We start from the raw sequence: 19,982 nt of genomic DNA on the forward strand, positions 1-19,982 counted from the left end.
TATATCCTTTTGTCATGTCAATGATAGATGTTAAATGGGATTCAAACACTTTAATACCAAGTAATGTTCCTTTGTTTATTCAAAGTTGAAATCAAATATACTATAGAAAATTAAGAATATTTATTATCGAAGGCAATATAAAACTCTAGATGCTTGTTTGTGTGTGTGTCATTTTAAATGCTGTGCCCATGAAATGTACCTTCTTTTATGATCACTAGAACACACCCGCGAAATCGCGGGCATATAGAGGTTGTGAACAGTTGTAGGATGATTTTTTTTTAAAAGATATTATGTATGGAGAATTTCATAAAAAGTATCAAAAGCCCTCTCCCTTTTTCCAAAGTCCGATACTTGTTTCCTTTCTATTAAACTCAATTATTTTCGTGTTTCTGGCTTAAGGCTACAATTATTATTCTCCTTTCCTACAATGCATCTTTTGTTAAAAGTCAAATTAAATTAAGAATTTGCACCGCTTCTAACATGAAATAAATGTAACTGTTTAATGTATACAGACCATTATAAGATACTAGTATGCTTCTAGGACAACTCATCAGTGCCTTTTCTTTTGAGAGCCTTATTAACATGCCAATGGTAGGATATGAATCTTGTATAAATGACTAAGACCGACTAAGGCTAATTTGAAGGGTGGTCGGAGGGGTCCTGATCCTGAAATCCCGGGCTTAAAATCATGAAATCCTGAGAGACAGAATTTAAAGAAATTCATATCCCGAAATCCCGAAATCGAAAAATATATTCCCGGATCCCAAAAGGATCAATCCCCAAATCCCGAGCTTAAAATCACCCGATCCCGACGTCCTGCCTCCCTCTAATCTCTACCCTACTTTCATTTTTGCCAAATCACTACTTTCATCTATGAATTTGTATGCCCCGTTTATGGGCATTATATTTATTAGTCAGTGCATCCGTGCGTTCGTTCGTTCGTTCGTTCGCCCGTCCGTCTGTCCCGCTTTAGATCAAAGTTTTTGGTCGAGGTAGTATTTGATGAAGTTGATGTCAAATCAACTCGAAACTTCACGGCCGACACTCGGCTAACGAGAGATTGGTCGGTTAATCTATATTGAGTATGCGGCTATATCGGCGGTGGGTCTGTTAATCGGGTTGGCTAAAGTCTGTTAATCAGGTGTTATCGTGAAAATCAGTGCAAGGTCAGCATGTTTCATTGTTTAACTTTTTAATTATATTTATATCATAAAAACTATTCATGTCTGGCAAAATGATTTGGAGTACTGAATCCAGTGGTGTAATTAATTTTTTCTAGCTTCAATAAACGATCTATAAAATGAAAAGGCGAGTTACTCATCAGTAAATTTATACACATTTTACACACACAAAATGTACACAAAAATGACAAGTTGGTTGAGTTTACTTGCATGCAATCTTTTGAACATTGAAAAAAGACTGGCATTATGTTTGTTTATCATATTAACATCAATATGTGAAAAATCTACACGAAAAACTGTAATTTGGTGACATAAATCAATTTTTGATAAAAATATGGTCTGTTAATGGGTCGGATGTATAAAACTCGGTCTGTTAATTGGTCTGTTAAGGGTTATGAATGACATTACAAGTATAATTTAATTGCTATATGGGGTGTTATCTGAGTAAAGAGATAGGCCCAAGATTAGTGACTAGAATAAATGGAAACAACACATGAACAATGAAACATAAGTTTAGACAATGGAATCTAAAAATTGATAGAAATGATTTTAAAAAGTGTAAAATCAAAGTAATATTAATTTCATCAAAGAATGGTCGCATATATCATGTGGATTCTGTTTCATTGATATGAATGGCATCAATTTGTCATTTACATAGTTAACAAGTACATAAATCAGAGATAAACTTCCTAATGTTTTGATTTTTTTATCAAATGAACTGAAATATGTATATAATGCAAACAAATATAGACAAACCTTTCAACATCAATCTTTCTCTTCACCACCTTGAAGATCACTCGATAGAAAAACAAGCACGTTTGCGGACTGCGAGTCGTCTAAATGACTTACGATATCATAGGAAAACATCATTACTCGAAAAATAAAATTTATATTATGCATTTATTGTGATTTACAGGAATATAAAATTGTCTTGTTGTTACACATTAAATCAGCACCCAACCCTTATATAAAAAAAAACTTACTAATGTCTATTTCTTGTTCAGAACCACAGTTTAGAACTTGGTACAGACATTTCCTTAGGCGGCAGAACATGAGAATGATGACTCGGTACAAAGGAAAATACATACCATAAATAAACTCCTCATAGATACCAGGATTGAAATTTGATATTTGCACCTTATATTTACGCCAGACACGCGTTTCGTCTACGAAAAACTCATCAGTGCCGCTCGAAAAAAATGTTTAAAAATCCAAAAACAAAGTTGAAAAGCATTGAGGAAATACAACTAATACCGGCGTCACACACCAGCGCATAGCTCCGGCGTGTTAAGAATCATATACGCTGCCAATAAATATGCTTTAAGCGTGTATTGGACGTACCAGAAGCGTACCTAAGGCTTAAGCGTGTATCCGGCGTTCAAGAAACGTATGTTGGCGTATGTTGTATTTTTTTGATGCTGCATAAACATTTCCTCAGGTTGTAGCGTTCATCAAGCGTATTTACATTCCTTCAGTGGCTAGAGGTATTGGGGGAGGGTTGATATCTCATAAACATGTATATCCCCTCCGCAATTTTGCGCCTGTCCCAAGTCAGGAGACACTGGCCTTTGTTAGACCTATATGATTTTTAATTTTAGTTTCTTGTGTATAATTCGGAGTTTATTATGACGTCCATTATCACTGTACTAGTATAAAATTGAGAATGGAAATGGGGAATGTGTCAAAGAGACAACAACCCGACCAAAATAAAAAACAATAGCAGAAGGTCACCAACAGGTCTTCAATGTAGCGAGAAATTCCCGCACCCGGAGGCGTCCTTCAGCTGGCCCCTAAACAAATATATACTAGTTCAGTGATAATGAATGCCATACTAATTTCCAAATTGTACACAAGAAACTAATATAAAAATAATACAAGACTAACAAAGGCCAGAGGCTCCTGACTTGGGACAGGCGCAAAAATGCGGCGGGTTAAACATGTTTGTGAGATTTCAACCCTCCCCCTATACCTCTAACCAATGTAGAAAAATAAACGCATAACAATACGCACATTAAAATTCAGTTCAAGAGAAGTCCGAGTCTGATGTCAGAAGATGTAACCAAAGAAAATAAACAAAATGACAATAATACATAAATAACAACAGACTACTAGCAGTTAACTGACATGCCAGCTCCAGACTTCAATTAAACTGACTGAAAGATTATGATTTCATCATATGAACCTCAGGCACAATCCTTCCCGTTAGGGGTTTAGTATCATACCATCATAACATATATGAGAAGAACATAACCCGTGTCATGACAACAACTGTTTTAAGAATAAATGTCTTTAGTTCCGACGCAAAGACCTGATCAGTTACTCAATATTAACGCCAAAATATGCAATCTTTAATGACTTGACAACAGTATCGTAATTATATCCCTTCTTAATCAGTCTGTTTAAAGGTTTTGTAAGTTTCGGAGGTGAATACTGACACCTTTGTGCTTTATAAAGAATATTTCCATAAAAATTGGATGTGAAATACCTGAACATATAAAAAGTCTGCATGTTGAGCTATATTTACGAGTGATGTCTTTATACCGATGATAAAATTTAGTAAAAGTTTTGACTAGTTTGTGATATCGAAAACCCTGGTGTAATATTTTTTCAGTAATACATAAATTTCTCTCGTTAAAATCTAAAACATTGTTACAAACACGAGCGAATCGTACAAGTTGAGATATATAAACACCGTAAGATGGTGACAAGGGAACGTCACCATCTAAAAACGGATAATTAACGATAGGAAATGAAAAATCATCCCTTTTATCATAAATTTTAGTATTCAGCTTTCCGTTAGTGATATAGATATCAAGACCGAGGAATGGGCAGTGGTCATTATTAGTATTAGCTTTATTTAAAGTAAGTTCAGCAGGATAAATTTCATTAATATACATACTGAAGTCGTCATTATTGAGAGCCAAAATATCATCCAAATATCTAAAAGTATTATTAAATTTGTTTATCAAATGTTGTTTTGATGGGTCTTTGCTTATTTTTGTCATAAATTGTAACTCATAACAATACAAAAAGAGGTCCGCAATAAGTGGTGCACAGTTAGTCCCCATTGGAATTCCGATAATCTGACGATATACGGAATCCCCAAAGCGAACAAAAATGTTATCTAGTAAAAATTCAAGGGCATATATAGTATCAAAGCATGTCCAATTAACATAGTTTTTTTGTTTATTGCTACTAAAAAATTACCTAAAAGAGTTTGAACATATATATTCAAATTCTGATTTTTTGAATGCCCATTTAATTAGGTGTGTGAATTTTTTCTTAATGAGAATGTGAGGCAATGTGGTATACAGGGTAGAAAAATCTAAACTTTGAACAGATTCAAAATCACCAATATGAGCATGCAATTTATCAAGTACTTCCAACGAGTTCTTGACACTCCAAAAGTAATTTATTCCACTATTTTCGAAGGCCTTATTTGAACAATTTATTATAAGGTTTTTAATTGTACCAAGTGTGCTGGTAAAAAGAATAGACAATTTAGTAGTTGAACAATGGCTTGAAGACGAAATAAATCTATATTTGTAAGGGGTTTTGTGTAGCCTTTGAAGCCAATACATAGTTGGGACTTCCATTGTATTTGGCTCTGCTTGTAAAGCGGTGGCTAAAAGTTTATGTTTGTTACAGATTTCGTTTTCTGAAAATGGAGTCAGTTGGAATGTTGGTGAATTGGTGATTTCCTTTTTCAGAACCTCAATGTAAAATTTACGTCAAACAATAATAATATTATTAGCAGCTTTATCGGCCGGGACAAAAACAAATTCCTTGGCTAGTTCTTTTAGTTTATGTTTGATACGAGAAATAGGTTTATTGTGGTTATTGTTAATAGTAAAATGTTCTTTAAAATGTTGAATACGTATATCAACTATCTTCATTACTGAATTAAAAAAAGAGTCCAAAGATTTTTTGTCAGCTTTTTCCCGTTTTATCCATTTCATACAGTAAGTATGGGAGTGAGTCGTGGATGATATTACGACACTCATTCCAATTAATAATTGACGGGGGAAGATATTTAGGTCCTTTACTGAGGAATGATTTTAACTCTCAGTCTTGAACGATGTTAAGATCTCCTGTTATAACATGGGAAATGGGTCCATAAATATATGCGGAATTACTGCAATTACATGAAGTAGGTGTATTTTCACTGATATTAATATCTTTACACAATTGACTATAATTAAACACAAATTTCCGGGTAGATTTCTTGTAAATATAACAAATAAGAGGTAGCTCAGTATTGTCAAAATAACCAGTAAATTGTTCTTAAACAGAATGGTCGTTAAATATACCGGCAATATTTACAAAATCAAAGCCTTTATTGACATACTTAATTTTAATAAAATGTTTTTTATGATCTTCAGGGCGATCAATTTTGGGAAATAATTTAGAATAACAATATGCCATAATAATTTGAACAATTTCATACTTAGGACTGCTATATGAAATTGTGTTGCAATCCTCCAAAATTTTATTTAACTTATTAATCGGTAACGAACAGAGTTTTGTTAACAGATAATGTCTGCCGTTGTTTTTTGAAATAGAAATTAGGTCCGAAATATTGGTATGATTGGCCCGAAATTTTCTTTGATTGCGATTTGTTCTACGACCGTGAGAACGGTTTTTACGAACAGTTTTAGAAACTATATCCAAAATGTTAACGGAATTGGTTCTACCGGTAGATATGCATATATTTTAAGGGGCCAGCTGAAGGATGCCTATGGGTGCGGGAGTTTCTCTCTACATTGAAGACCAATTGGTGGCCTTTGTCTGTTGCCTTTTCTTTGGTCGGATTGTTGTCGCTTTGACACATTCCCTATTTCCTTTCTCAATTTTACCTTTGTATTTCGACGTACTTCAAACTTATGCAACGCGCTTTAAACGATTGCTAAGCGTTCCTATGGCGTGCAACTAACGTATACCGACTTTGTCAGTTTTCTCTGTACGTTTGGTGCACGCTGGTCTATCCACCAATGTGTGACGCCGGCATAAGGTAATCTATTCCTGAGGTAGAAAAGCCTTAGTATTCCAAAGAAAATGCATGGAATTTAACCAGCTGAATTGCAACACATGACAGATTCATAGATGTTATAGACTTTTGTAACGATATCGCCTCGTCGTAATTATAGGTTTTGGGTTGGGACTAGCTCAAGCAATAAAAACACGTCTTACATTGACGACATTTAATAAAAGAGAGCGTAAAACAAAAAGGCGTTTCCGGACATCACTTGTACAATTCCGTTAAACATATAAAACTGAATTACACATATATAAAACATATATATCTAAATATATAACACTTTGAACAGACAAAAAAATAAGGCTGATTGATAACTTGGCGTAAAAAATAAATTCATGCAAATTCAAGCGGCCAATCAGTCCATATAATGCTAATTTGAAGTGACACACCCTTTTAATGAAATGCAGAAAAAAAAGAAAAAAAAAGTGCTCTTTCTATAAGGATACTGTTGCACCGTATTGTAATTTTTTTGTTATAAGTACATCTCATTTTTTTCAATGTGAAAATATAAACTCAAGGTAGTAAGACTATTGTCGTGGCTAAATGACTCTTAACTGACATGATTTAAATTGTCCAACCCATTAACAGACTGTATTCCCCTAATATTCATTAAAATGTGGTATAACTCAACTTATATAACAATTATGAAATATTTATAAATGACAATTGATTTTTAAGAACCAAAGTACTACTTTGTGTCCTTTAAATCATATCTAAAAATGGTTTTCGGCCTTTTATCTAAAATATTGCTATGCGTACAAGCATAAAAACCACACACTTGAGCGACGCCTTTTCGTTTTACTAAAAATTGCGCAGGCTATGCATGTTTTTTAATGGTGGAAAATGTTCTATGATAGATATCATTTTGTCAGACACTTTTCTTTTTTTGATGTGATTCTCATAATGTGCCAAAAAATCTGTATATTTCACAGAGTTTAACATTAAATTGTGAGTTTTACTCTTAACAGACGTATAACCAACCCGATTAACAGACCCACCGCCGATATAGCCGCATACTCAATATAGATTAACCGACCTATCTCTCGGTTAGCCGAGTGTCGGCCGTGAAGTTACTCTCTTTAAATAAAGCTATTATTATTATTATTATTATTATTATTATTATTATTATTATTATCACAGGATAGTGCGTTGTTGGTGATGACTTGATGACATCCAACGAACATTGATTCAACTCGCAGTGATGTATTCAAATATCGTTCATTGGGCTGTTATGGATCTTCCCAGCAGCAAGCAATTGTTTTGCATTTACTGTTGGTTTCCCTTCAGTGACCAATTGTCATCAAGATTCGACTTGTTGGTTGTTTGACAAATTGTTGGTTTATAAATATTGTTAAAACGTGTTGAATATTGCTAAATAAATGCCATGACAAATAATTAGCCAAATTTCAAATTTTAATTGTTTGTTTCTTTTCTTGCTTATATTATTCTTGCAAAAAAATGAAACAAATCAAGTATGTAGTTGTATATTCATTACGCATATTGAATATGCAATAACATAGGTCTATTCTGCGTTCCTTTTAGAATGTCGATCAAAGATGAATAACTAGATCTTCTTTCACTGTATTGAATTTTTAATTTGCTTATATGTCTTTACAAACAACTTTTTACTGTTGGATATGACAAGTGCTATACTAAACCTCTTTCTAATTAATGGAAATCAATTTGATCAGCAAGCTAATTCGGTAATTGGTTATTGTGAAACTAATACTCCTGGGTCAGTGTGAACCAGACTGTGAATACTTTAAAAAAAAATATATTTGAAAAGATCAGTTAGAATACATACTAACGTACAGTGTCATTCTCCTTGCAATAGTATTAAAACCTTTGACTATTTTACTCTTAAACACAAGTACTTTCCATTCCAAACCTAATACAAATTGACAGAATGATGTCATCTCACTTAATAATACAAGTGTATGCAACAACGATGGACCCTTCGAGATAGCAATAGCTCACATAAACTTTACTTTTTCTTATACCGGATCAGATAAATAAAACTTGAAATAACTTGTCATTTTAAAATTGTTTTTTCAAATGTCATCCTGCCAACCAGCAGAGATCCTCTAGTGGAATATGACTTGAATGGTGAATTCTATCTCATCGAACTTGTAATAAACAGATGGTCCGAGTACACAGTTATTTCATAGTGCATTTCTCTTCGACAATAAATGGAAATTAAAAAAAATTCCACCTGCGCTTTCTCAATAATATTTTAACAGTGTGTTGTACTACTTTTGGGACAAATTAAATCATAATAATTATTATAGAAAACTTCATCAGCTTTAACTGAAAATATGGAAAAATTGTATGGTAAGAGGGTCTTGAAATCTTTTAAGAGCTTCCCAAGTGCTAATTGTTCATCTTTTTCAGCTGCACCTAATCACTGCTTCACATTAATATTTATGATCCAAATTTTTTACAGTGTCATTTCTGTTTTCATGTAGCAGCATTCCAGTAGTGCCTACATAATGTTGAGTAGATATTCTATAGATTGCATTTCTTGTCAAGATTTCCTTGATAAAGAATTGTTGCTATAAACGAAGATAAAAGTTTAAACAGAGAAGTTAAAATCTTCAATTCATAAATTTCACAAACGCCATGATGACACGAAACAACGGTTTCACAGGTTATGACGGATATGTTCAAACAATCGTAATAGCAATCTCGTCCTTTTTAGCTCGAGTTCGACCTTATAAATTAACTAGATTTATAACTGTGTTTTTACCTACATGAGTTAACGGGGGCATGATCTGTTTACCTTTCAGATAACCCCAGTTTTTGTCGAGCCTGCAACTTTTGTTGCAGAAAGCTCGACGTAGGGATAGTGATCCGGCGGCAACGGTGTTAGCTCACTTCTTAAAAGCTTTATACTTTAGAAGTTTTTGTGTTGTGGTCTGTTTTTATTATACTATATGCAATAGGTCTACTATAATTGGTGTATGGAATGATTGTAAGGTGTACATGTCTAGCTGACAGGTGTCATCTGACCTTGACCTCATTTTCATGGTTCAGTGGTCAAAGTTAATTTTTTTATTTTTGGTCTATTTTTTCTAATACTTTATGCATTAGGTCAACTATATTTGGTGTATGGATATATTTTATGATCTATATGTTGGTTACGCAGGTTTTATTTGACCTTGACCTCATTTCCACGGTCCGGTGCTCAGTTTTAAGTGTTTGTGTTTTGGTCTGTTTTTCTCATACTTTATGCAATAGGTCTACTATATTTGTTGTATGGAATGATTGTAAGGTGTATATGTCTAGCGGGCATGTCATCTGACCTTGACCTCATTTTCATGGTTCAGTGGTCAAAGTGATTTTTTTAAGTTTTTGTCTTTTTATCTAATATTATATGCAAAAGGTCAACTATATTTGGTGTACTGAAATATATTATGATCTAAATTCAGTCTCGCAGGTTTTATTTGACCATGACCTCAATTTCACGGTTCATTGCACAGTGTTAAGTTTTTGTGTTTTGGTCTATTTCTCTTAAACTTTAAGTAATAGGTCAACTATAATTGTTATATGGAAGCTTTGTTAGCTGTACCTGTCTGCCTGGCATGGTTTATCTGACCTTGACCTCATTTTCATGGTTCATTGGTCTTTGTTTAGTTATCTTGGTTAATGTTAAGTTTATGTGACAGTTGTAATAAAGCTTCATACTAAGGACCATCAACATAATATCAATGATTAGTAAAGAAGGCGAGACATTTCAGTGTGTGCACTCTTGTTTGTCTTGGGTTCGTGTTGCTCAGTCTTGATTGTCTTATGCCTTGTTCTCCTGTCTATTCTATGTTCTTTGGATGGGTTGGTTTATGTTGCTGTTTTCACATTGCATGAACAGTTCGTTTACTACTGAGTTTTAACATCCCTTTTGTATCTTCTGCAGATCTTTTAAATTTCAAAGTGTAGGATACCTTGGTGTTTCATTTTTATTTACAGATACGAAGTTTCCAGCTGCTATGTGTTATTTGTCCTTGGTCTCATTTTTATGTACATGTCTGTCTGGCAAATTTAAACTTTTAAGTTGTAATTATGACTGTCTGTTGAGATTTATCTGACAATGTCCTCATTTTCACCGGTTATTAGTCAGTCTTAAGTTTTCATAGTCATGTCCATTTCTCAAATATACTATAAGAAACAGTCAAATTGTGTATGGCATTATTGCAGGGTGTACATGATTGTCTGGCTAGATTTATTTGACCTTGGACTCATTTTTGTGTTTATTTGTTTTCATGGTTCATTGGCTAAAATCTTTAATTTTAGAATGATAAGGTGTATTTCATACTATAAGCAATATCTTACCTACAATGTATATTTAAATATATATTTGGTGTATGGCATCATTCAAGAAGAGGGACGTCAGTCAAACTCAATGATCGAAAATAAAATGACAACGCCATGGCTAAAAAGAAAAAAACAGACAAATAATAGTATAGAAGACACAACATAGAAAACTACAGACTAAGCAACACGAACCCCACCAAAAACTGGAGGTGATATCATGTACTCCGGAAGGGTAAGCAGATCCTGCTACACATGTGGCACCCGTCGTGTTGCTTATGTTATTTTACAAATTCGGTAAATATTCTAATTCGGTAGGTCACATTCAGGAAAAGGGAAGGGTATTGTAGTTACGACATAAGGAACATATCCAATATCATCTGTCAGAAACGGTTACTCCGTAACGGTCAACCAACTCGTGATGGCGTCCGTAAAATTTACGAAGGGATGATTTCAACTTCATCATTCCTTGTGAGCAACAATCGTCTATCAATGAAATCATGATAGGAAATACAAGCCCGGGAATATCGTATCAATCGAGAGATATATACTCCGTATGCAGGCGCTGCTGGAATTTGCTACATAGAGATAGAAAGTTCACAATTGGGAAGCTTAGATCATCTCTTTTGTCGTATTGTTTTGCTTTCAATCGGCCCTCATTAAGTCAAGATATGAGGCAGACTAAACTGTATTTGTAGTATCTTTTATCCCCAGTTCGATGGATATATGTCAACAAAGTCACCAAATTTTGTATTATTTAATGAGAAAACATCATCTATATAGCGAAACCTAGTAATTAAAGTATATTGCTAACTTATCTTTCTTCATAAGAAGTTCCCGTATGAAGTCAGCCTCAAAATAATAAAGAAACAAGTCGGCAAGAAAAGGGACACAATTGGTTCCCATTGGAATTCCGACAGGTCACATGAATCATTGATTATGGTTAGTAAATTCTGCATATTACAGACATGCGAAATAGACTGGTCATGATCTATAATTAAAAAAAGGTTGTTTTTTTTCAGATTTTTATCCTAAAAATATAAATAAACAAATTAAGTGATATCACTTTTTTTTAATATATAACAGATAATATATCCAGTAACAGATTTTGTAGTTGTGTTTGTAAAACATATATATGTACGTCATGTATATGGATGTTTAAACCACCAATGCTGTATATCATATTGCACTAAGCTCAAATAAAGAATTTGTCTAATATTCGGCAATTCTTCAACAACACGTTGAAGTCAATGATAAAAACAAGTCCCTGATAAAGCAAACAAGCACCTGTGACTAATAACGCCACGAGACCAAAGTAAAGTCTTTCAATAAAACAATAATTACAAAATTTCGTTGTTTACGCTTGCATATAAGTTTCAACATTATTTTTCAGTTTTTCCATAGTTCTAGTAAAGTGTTCCTGAACTTTGTCTGCGTTGTACTCATTATGTCCATGTGGGTTTTTGCAGATGGGTTTACTACACCGACAGGGGAATGAGTCGTCCTCCACAAAGCATTCGATACCTGCCAAACTACACGCACATGTATTTGGGTCGCACATGTGCTTACAGTTGCACCCACTTTTTCTCCGTGAATCTCGAATGTCCTTGCAATCGTCTGCTTCACCTCGATCTATGTTTACTAAGCTTGATTGTCGTAGAAGTAAACGCCGCTGAGCAGGTGTCAATCTGTGTTCGGATTTTAAACGTTTTGTAGAATAATACCAATCTTCATCTTCCAGCTTATTTATTGCATTTGTCTCACTTTGTTCATCTTCCATCGCCGAATCTCCTAATGCCGCGTGGTATGACCTTTTTCTCATTTTAGCATGATCGGCCAAAGAATATGTATCGGAGTCTGTATGACCATACGACATTCCTGCAAGTTTTAAAGGAGTAAATTAATAATAAAAAAATAGGATAGCACACCTCACATAATTATACATATTGCTACCCGTTAATAAAAACTACATACATCATAAAAAATTATAATGTTCCTTGTCCATGGACTCAATCATTTCAAATTATCAGGCTCTCGGGTCGTTCTATGATCTCATCTGCGAAGCTTATGTTTACTTTTTATCATAGTATTTGATCTTGTGGTCTCATGTACTATCATTTGGAATTTCGACTTTTAAGGTATAAATTTTGAGCAAAATATGTTGAAACTCGTATCAGAGTTGGCAAATTCACACAAACAAGACCAGGCAAGTCATTTTCATAACAGCATAGACAACCGCAATACTTATGATCACTTATGTTGGTAATAATACTGAATCATTTATCTTTAACTTATTGTAAAAAAAAGTAACTAAGAATTTATCATAGCTTTGCTTCGACATAGTACATAGACGTTATTTTATTAATAGCATCTCAACCTAATTCAGATATTCCTGATTCAAATATAGTCGGTTATGAAATTACTCGAAGGGGAAAATGTGTCTATCATATAAAAAGATCTAGACTACAAGTCGGTATGTGGCTAGTCTTGACCGATTCTGTTCTTTCTGTTCTATAAATTTCAAGAAGTTGCGATTTAAAATTAATGATGATCCAATTAAAAAGTTTGCATATTTAAACAAAATAAGAAGAAATAAAATTAAATTCAGAGACAAATACTTAAGTAACGAAGCAGAGTAAGTCTTGCAAGAATGGACAATTATTCCGAAGTGTTTTTTTTTATTAAATTCCAGAGTGTCATGGCAAAAGCTGCGTGACGAGTTATACTTTACCTAATGTTGAACCTCCTTCGTGTGGTACGGATGTAAATCCTTGTTCTCTCGGGAAATAATACACAGTGACATCCTTAAATCGAACATTCTTTTCATCCTTGGATATTTTCAAGTCGTCTAAATAAAAAGTAAGATTCAATAGTCATTTTGACGGCAACAGATACAAACAAACAAACAAACAAACAAACAAACAAACAAACAAACAAACAAACAAACAAACAAATATTTTACAAGATATGTGTTTATAGATGTCATATAACATTTACGATGTCTGAGGGAAATGTTTTTTCCAAAGAGATTCACGTTTTCTAGATTTTTTATTTTGTATTAAATACGAGAAATTGCGAACAAGTGAATTTGATGTCCATCTATGTACGTATTTTTTTAAATTTCGCATTGCAACAAGATGGTGTATTAAAGACTTGAGATCATATGAAGTTTTTTTATTTTCGTTACGGTAAAGTTTATAACATCTTTATTCTGTTAAACAATGGCTCAAGTTCCTTGTCTGCGACGAATCCATCTTTATTTAATGATGTATAATGCAATAATACTTGAAATTCTAGTTGGGCTTCGGTCCAATTTTTTTTCACTTTTGTATGGTGAAATGCATTCTTGTTAAAATATTGATTTATGTTGCGCTCTTAAAAGACGGTATAATAACTAAAAAAAATCCAGATAATGAATCTAAATATAATATTGCCATCTTAATTATGTCTTTAGATTCTCAAACTTCGACCAATCTTGCTGTATTGAATTTGATTGGATAATCATTAATGTGCTTTTCGAATCTGCTTAGACTCTATCTCTGCTACTCGGTGACTTTTTACAACGTAACTATATCACTGCCTGTAGCCATGCAGGTGACTGCATGGTTGGTATCGCTATTGCATCATTGAATTGGAATTAAAGATTTCATTCTCAATAGTAAAACCAAGGATTTGTATAGTATGTAAATCCATGGTAAAACAAAGTATATTCCGTTTATTTCGTAGTTATGTCATATACATTTGTGGATTATAAATAACAATGGTAGACAGGGGTTACTCTTTTTGGCCGTCTTGTCAGTAACACATCCATAAAATGTGTTGCTATTATGCTATTGATCATTTTAAAATATTTTACGATTCATGACATGCAGTTAACAAAGCTTCACATTTGACTAGTACGATCCACAAAAGACATTATTATTGCAGCTAAATCAATGATTTGCATATTTATCAAAGGTACTGCCCAGGATTATAATTTAGTACGCCAGACTCGCGTTTCGTCTACATAAGACTCACCAGTGACGCTCATATCAAAATATGTATAAAGCCAGACAAGAACAAAGTTAAAGAGCATTGGGATTCTAACTTGAATTCTAAAAAGTTGTGCCAAAGACGGCTAAGGTAATCTCAGATATGCCTGGGATAAGAAAATCCTTAGTTTTTCGAAAACTAAGTACATATGTTTGACCAATAACGTGAAATCAAACAAACCTAGACAAATACGACTGCACGTGATCGCTTTCTTTTATATATACAGCCTTCAAGCTTAACTTTTGAGCCCAAAAGCCAGAAGCTCCGCCGGCTCATTTTTGTTTTGATTTTAGTTGGCTTCAGTTGTAGAGGTGAATTTTACAAGCCCATTAATCTGTGGTAAGTTATTTAAAGAGAAGGCCGGCGACATCAGTGCCGTTACTGTACCACTGTCGTCTGCTCGCGGTCACAGTAACGTTAACTCCTTAATGGGCGTCTATAGTAGGTCTAGCAGCATGGCATTGACGGCTGATATGTTTCTTACATTCGCTTTAAAACATCTACATTGTTCTTAAAATTCCAGTGTAACTTACCAAAAGAAGCCATACAATTATCCATTCCCAAGTCCATCAGACAAGTCACATACGGAAGTTTCACTCTGTACTGGGGTGTATAACACTAGTTTCAGCTCAGAACGGTTGCATTTACATACTACGGGCTATGCCGAGCGAAAGCCAGTCACGTATAATGTAGGCCAGTCATGCCATGGTGATGTTTATGCCGGGTGTTTATATCAATTTCGTTTTTAAGACAAAAGGTGTCGTGACAAGCAAGTTATGTTATTGTATTTACGTGGATTAGACAACCGGATGTTTTAAAAATTATAGGTAAGATAGCATTTAGGAATTTTACGGAAATCTGTTGTGGCTATTCCGTATCTGATTTATAGATATTTTGAGTGATCACACGAACGTTTGAAAGTACGTTAAAAATTATCAGAAAATGTAGCATGTAAGTAACATTGACTGAGAAAAAGTAAAAAAAATGTGGTGACTTTGAAAATCAAATTATGGCATCATCGAACATTAGGAGATTCTTAATTGGCCAAGTAATAGCAAAGGGTTCAGAAAGGATACCCTCAGTTCAAGTCCGTGTACCAAAAATGGTTCTAGATAAATATCTGTTAATGGTAAGATATTTTATTTTTTTTGGATACAGGCTAGTATAATAATTTTTAGTAGTCCAAATAATTAAATTATGACATCTTGGAAGGCTGTCATACAAGTTAAATGACTTAGTGAGTCATTTAAATCACTCGAAACTAGGTGAGACATGCACAAAACCTTAGTATGGATAGTAAAATTTGGTATTTTCACTAAGTCATTTAAATCACTCGAAACTAGGTGAGACATGCACAGAAGTGATAGATAGATATGCATAATAAATATAAAAAATTGAGTATTTTAATAAAAAAAAATAATTGTATCATATACCCAAGTGCCTGTGCCTATATGAATCGATTCAGTGAATATTTTCCTTTAACATTAAACTAATTTTATTATCCCCACAGTGTTCCTCTTCACGGTAATCTACTCTCAATTTACTATTAAACCATGTCGAAAACTCGAACTACCATCTTTTCAATGTATCTACTTCTGGTTGTGGGCAGAATGCTATCTTTTTAAAAACGAAATGATTCTGTAAAATTACCAGGTTATTATTTTCATTATCAATATATTTTTAAAGAGGGAATTTCACGGAAATAAGTACATTTATCTTTGTTATTAAAAAAATCAGAAAGTCAGTAACTAATTTGAATGAATTCGATAATACTAGAGAATTCCTAATGTATATGGTAATTCTAAAGATTTTCATCGATCTTTTATTTTGGAGGTAAAAAACATATTCAGATTCATAAGAATTAGGGGAAAGAAACTGAGTCAATGAAAACAAAATAAATTTGCTGCGATGTCAATTGGAAGTAGTTACATTGAAAAATGATAGTTCAAGTTTTCGACATGGTTTAGTGAATTGAGAGTAGATTACTGTGAAGAGGAACACTTTGGGGATTATGAAATTAGTTTAGTGTTAAAGGAAAATATTCACTGAATCGATTCATATAAGGTAGGGATTTTTAGCATTAAGTTGAAGGGTCGAAGAAGCGTCCTAAGCGGAGACTGTCGTGACCTAAAAAAAATTTGTTAGCCACCTTCTTCTATTTATATGGATAGTCGACCTTCCTATGGATAGAAACAAGTGCCTGGGATTTAGCTGCTGAGCTAATCTAAATTATTATGACGTCTTGAATAGGCTATTATACTCTTTTCTTTGACGCCTTACATCGACAAGAAAGCGTCAAAAAGCTTTTAAATAACTTTAAAATAACCTTCCAATGAGTCATACTGACTATTTGGATTACTTCTAAACCTGAATTGATAACAATACACCCTCTTTACAAACCATCCCAATTTTCTGCTTAGACTCCCCACTTTTAACCAACTTGCCACGCTTTTGAAAAAGAGTTTCATCGTGTTCAAATAATTATGAGTTGTAAGGCGTCACAGAAAATTAGATAGCCTTCAAGATGTCATAATTATTAGGATTAAGTTTCATTCTGAAAAAATTTGGTGTAGCACTAATTAGCAGTAGCAAATATTCCCACCTCTCAAATGTAGACCCAGGGTAATAACACTGACAGCCCTGTAGCCATGGTAGCCAGTACTTCAATACTGCTGGGAACACTCAACAGTATATATATATATCAAATATGAAATGAATCTTAATGAAGCACAATTAAAATTCAGATTTATCTTGTTTCTTAATGTACATTTTACATGTAGTCATGCATGTTAATGCTGTAGACTTGAATTGTTCTTTTCTGGGCAGTAAGAGTTATCCTTCGTTCCATATATACAAATGTACAATGTAGGCAACTGACTCTCCTCATAAAAAAAAAACAAAAAAACATTTGCATTTGTATTTTATTTTTTTCATTTACATGTTGTACTGTTAAATCAATCATCCTTTTTATTTTTACTTTATGTGATTACATGCTTGTTATGAGCCCTATGATTAGGAAATAAAATATCTTTATCTTTATTTATCTTATCTTGTAGAGTGTTTACACTACATGTACATGTATACTGTTATTACACTTATTTTTTTAGACTAAAAAGAGCTGACCCAAATTTTTCTATTGAAATTTGCAAATTATATGTATAAATATATTATTTATTTGATCCTTTCAGTATTTCAATCATCCTGACCAGTTCTGGGCAGCTGAAGCACCAGAAACACAAAGTAAAGTTGGAGATATAGTTAAAATACAAGAACTTGAAGAAAGAGCTAGTCCAACAATTACTCATCAAGTGCATGAACATGTGTTTAAAACGGGAGAAATAAGAGATCCTGTTACTGGAAAAAGATGTCGTGGCATGAAATATGTAGATGAAGAATGGAGGGATGCTGTTCAATCCAAACTAGAAAATGAAACTGGAAAATGGTTTTCTTGACGATTTTTAATATAAATAAAATTATCATACACAATTCTGACATATAATTTTAAAGACATGACTTCTAATCTTTTGTTTTCTGTTTACTATATTCTTGCCCCAACCATTTCCATTATGTTCTGCCTATGATGCATGTTGTAGAGTAGCATTATATTTTCTTATGTGTATCCACTGACCATGGACATAACATGTGTAATTGAGGGCATACAAGGGCGGATCATGCCATTTCAAAAAGGGGGGGGTTCCCAACCCAGGACAAAGGGAGGGTTCTAACTATATGTCCCCATTCAAATGCGTTAATCAGCCAAACAAAAGGGGAGGGTTCCAACCCCCAGAACCCCTCCCCCTGGATACGCCAATGGAATAATTTTGTCCTATAAATAAGGGGAATATAAAAATGAGGATTGGTGAAGTTATATGATTTGTTTTATGATTGCACTTTGATTTCTATCAAGATTTAATTAAATTAAAAATGGAAATTGGGAATGTGTCAAAGTGACAACAACCTTACCAAAAAAATAAAAAAAACAGCTGAAGGCCGACCACTAATAGGTATTCAACACAGCAAGAGAATTCCATATCCCCAGGTGGACTTCTGCTGGCTCCTAAACAAAATTGTGTACTAGTTCATCAGTGAAAATGGACGTCATAATAAACTCCAAAATATACCTGTATAAATGAACTAAACAAACATTAAATTTACCAGACTTACAATAGCCAGAGGCTCCTGACATGGGACCTGGTCAAACATAAAGCATATACATTCTAAAAAATATTCTTTAAACTTTAGATTTTAGCTGTTTACAGTTAAAAAGTTTTTTTCTCATTTCTTTTACTGGTAGTTTTGAATTAAAATGGGATGAAACACCATAATGGCACTTTACAATTAGATTGTTAGGTAGCTAGCCCTACTGCTAACTTAGGGAGCTACCATTTGATTTTTAAAAAAAATAGGCAGGACAGGAGTTTTGAGTAAAAAAAAAGGCAGGATGAGACACTTGCAAAAAAAAAAAAGTCAGGACGACAATTTAGGTAAAAAAAAGTCAGGATAAACTATAAAAAAAAAAGAAGACAGGACCGAAAAGAGTGAAAAATAAAAAGGCTGGACAGAGATAACAGCTAAAAAAAATGCAGGACAAAATTTTTCATCCCCCCCCCCCCCCCCCCCCCCCCCCCCACATAAAAATCAAATGGTAGCTCCCGTAAGTACAGAAGGATGCCTGTTCTGTCTTGAACAGTTTTAGAACGTTGAATTTAGTGGTCATTTTCAGACTTTATTGTGTTGCTCTATGAGGAAGTACTCTTACAGTTTGTGCCAAGTTGTGCAAATATCAACAAAATTAGACTGGAAGTGGAACTCTTTCCATAAAAAAAATTATCTGGATTTGCTCAAGTTGCTGCAATCAGGCTAATTTAATTTATTTTATTTTATGATGTTTATATTAACTTTAGTATGTCCAATGTAGTGCTGTATTCATTAAAAATGGCACACTATAAAAATAATCTGTCTGTAATCAGAAAAAAAATTGGAAAATTCTGACTTATACAAGATATCACAAGAGTTTTCAGAATTTCATTTCAGTGTGGAACAATTTTGGCCACTATTGAGCATTCCTGCTACCTGTAGAAACCACATCCAAAAGGGAGGAAACTGAGATAAGAAGATACATTGACTGCAGTTGTTTTAAGTGTTAAAAAAATGTAATGGTGATCAGTGGCGGATCCAGAAATTTTCATAAGTGGGGGCCCACTGACTGACCTAAGAGGGGCCCACTCCAGTCACGCTTCAGTGATTCCCTATATAAGCAACCAATTTTTTTCCCAAAAAGGGGGGCCCCCTGCCCCCTCCTAAATCAGCCTCTGGTGATGCCCTTTTTGTATTCTGTGCCAACTAAACTGATGCAAACTAATGATGGTTCCTGTTAATAGTTTTAATCTTTAATCAATTTGATAACACTCAGTAGAGCAGGGAAG

The 19,982-nt window shown here is 33.7% G+C and overlaps 2 protein-coding genes across 2 annotated transcripts; one reads left to right on the forward strand and one right to left on the reverse strand.

The window, feature by feature from the left end:
- Nucleotides 1–11,581: 11,581 nt before the first annotated feature.
- Nucleotides 11,582–15,377, reverse strand: LOC134721114 (cysteine/serine-rich nuclear protein 3-like). Its single transcript, XM_063583868.1, has 3 exons — nt 15,090–15,377; nt 13,256–13,372; nt 11,582–12,402 (listed from the first exon to the last, which is right to left on the reverse strand). The coding sequence occupies exons 1-3, from the start codon at nt 15,124–15,126 to the stop codon at nt 11,882–11,884; spliced, it is 675 nt and encodes a 224-aa protein (XP_063439938.1). The 5' UTR covers nt 15,127–15,377; the 3' UTR covers nt 11,582–11,881.
- A 99-nt stretch (nt 15,378–15,476) lies between these two features.
- LOC134723321 (small ribosomal subunit protein uS17m-like) lies at nt 15,477–18,045 on the forward strand. The gene is made up of 2 exons (XM_063586940.1): nt 15,477–15,685; nt 17,745–18,045. Exons 1-2 carry the CDS (start codon nt 15,566–15,568, stop codon nt 18,006–18,008), a joined length of 384 nt encoding a protein of 127 aa, XP_063443010.1. The 5' UTR covers nt 15,477–15,565; the 3' UTR covers nt 18,009–18,045.
- The last annotated feature ends 1,937 nt before the right edge of the window (nt 18,046–19,982 follow it).

Source organism: Mytilus trossulus, chromosome 6, assembly GCF_036588685.1.
Source record: "Mytilus trossulus isolate FHL-02 chromosome 6, PNRI_Mtr1.1.1.hap1, whole genome shotgun sequence".
In the NCBI taxonomy this organism is placed as follows: Eukaryota; Metazoa; Mollusca; class Bivalvia; order Mytilida; family Mytilidae; genus Mytilus; species Mytilus trossulus.

Excerpts from the sequence above, each read along its gene's own strand:
- LOC134721114 (XM_063583868.1), bottom strand. The coding sequence starts at position 15,126 with ATGGACTTGGGAATGGATAATTGTATGGCTTCTTTTG. Across the intron at positions 13,373-15,089 it reads TAATTGTATGGCTTCTTTTG|ACGACTTGAAAATATCCAAG; the intron begins GTAAGTTACACT and ends CTTTTTATTTAG. Across the intron at positions 12,403-13,255 it reads CGAAGGAGGTTCAACATTAG|GAATGTCGTATGGTCATACA; the intron begins GTAAAGTATAAC and ends TAAAACTTGCAG.
- LOC134723321 (XM_063586940.1), top strand. The coding sequence starts at position 15,566 with ATGGCATCATCGAACATTAGGAGATTCTTAATTGGCCAAGTAATAGCA. Across the intron at positions 15,686-17,744 it reads TAGATAAATATCTGTTAATG|TATTTCAATCATCCTGACCA; the intron begins GTAAGATATTTT and ends TGATCCTTTCAG.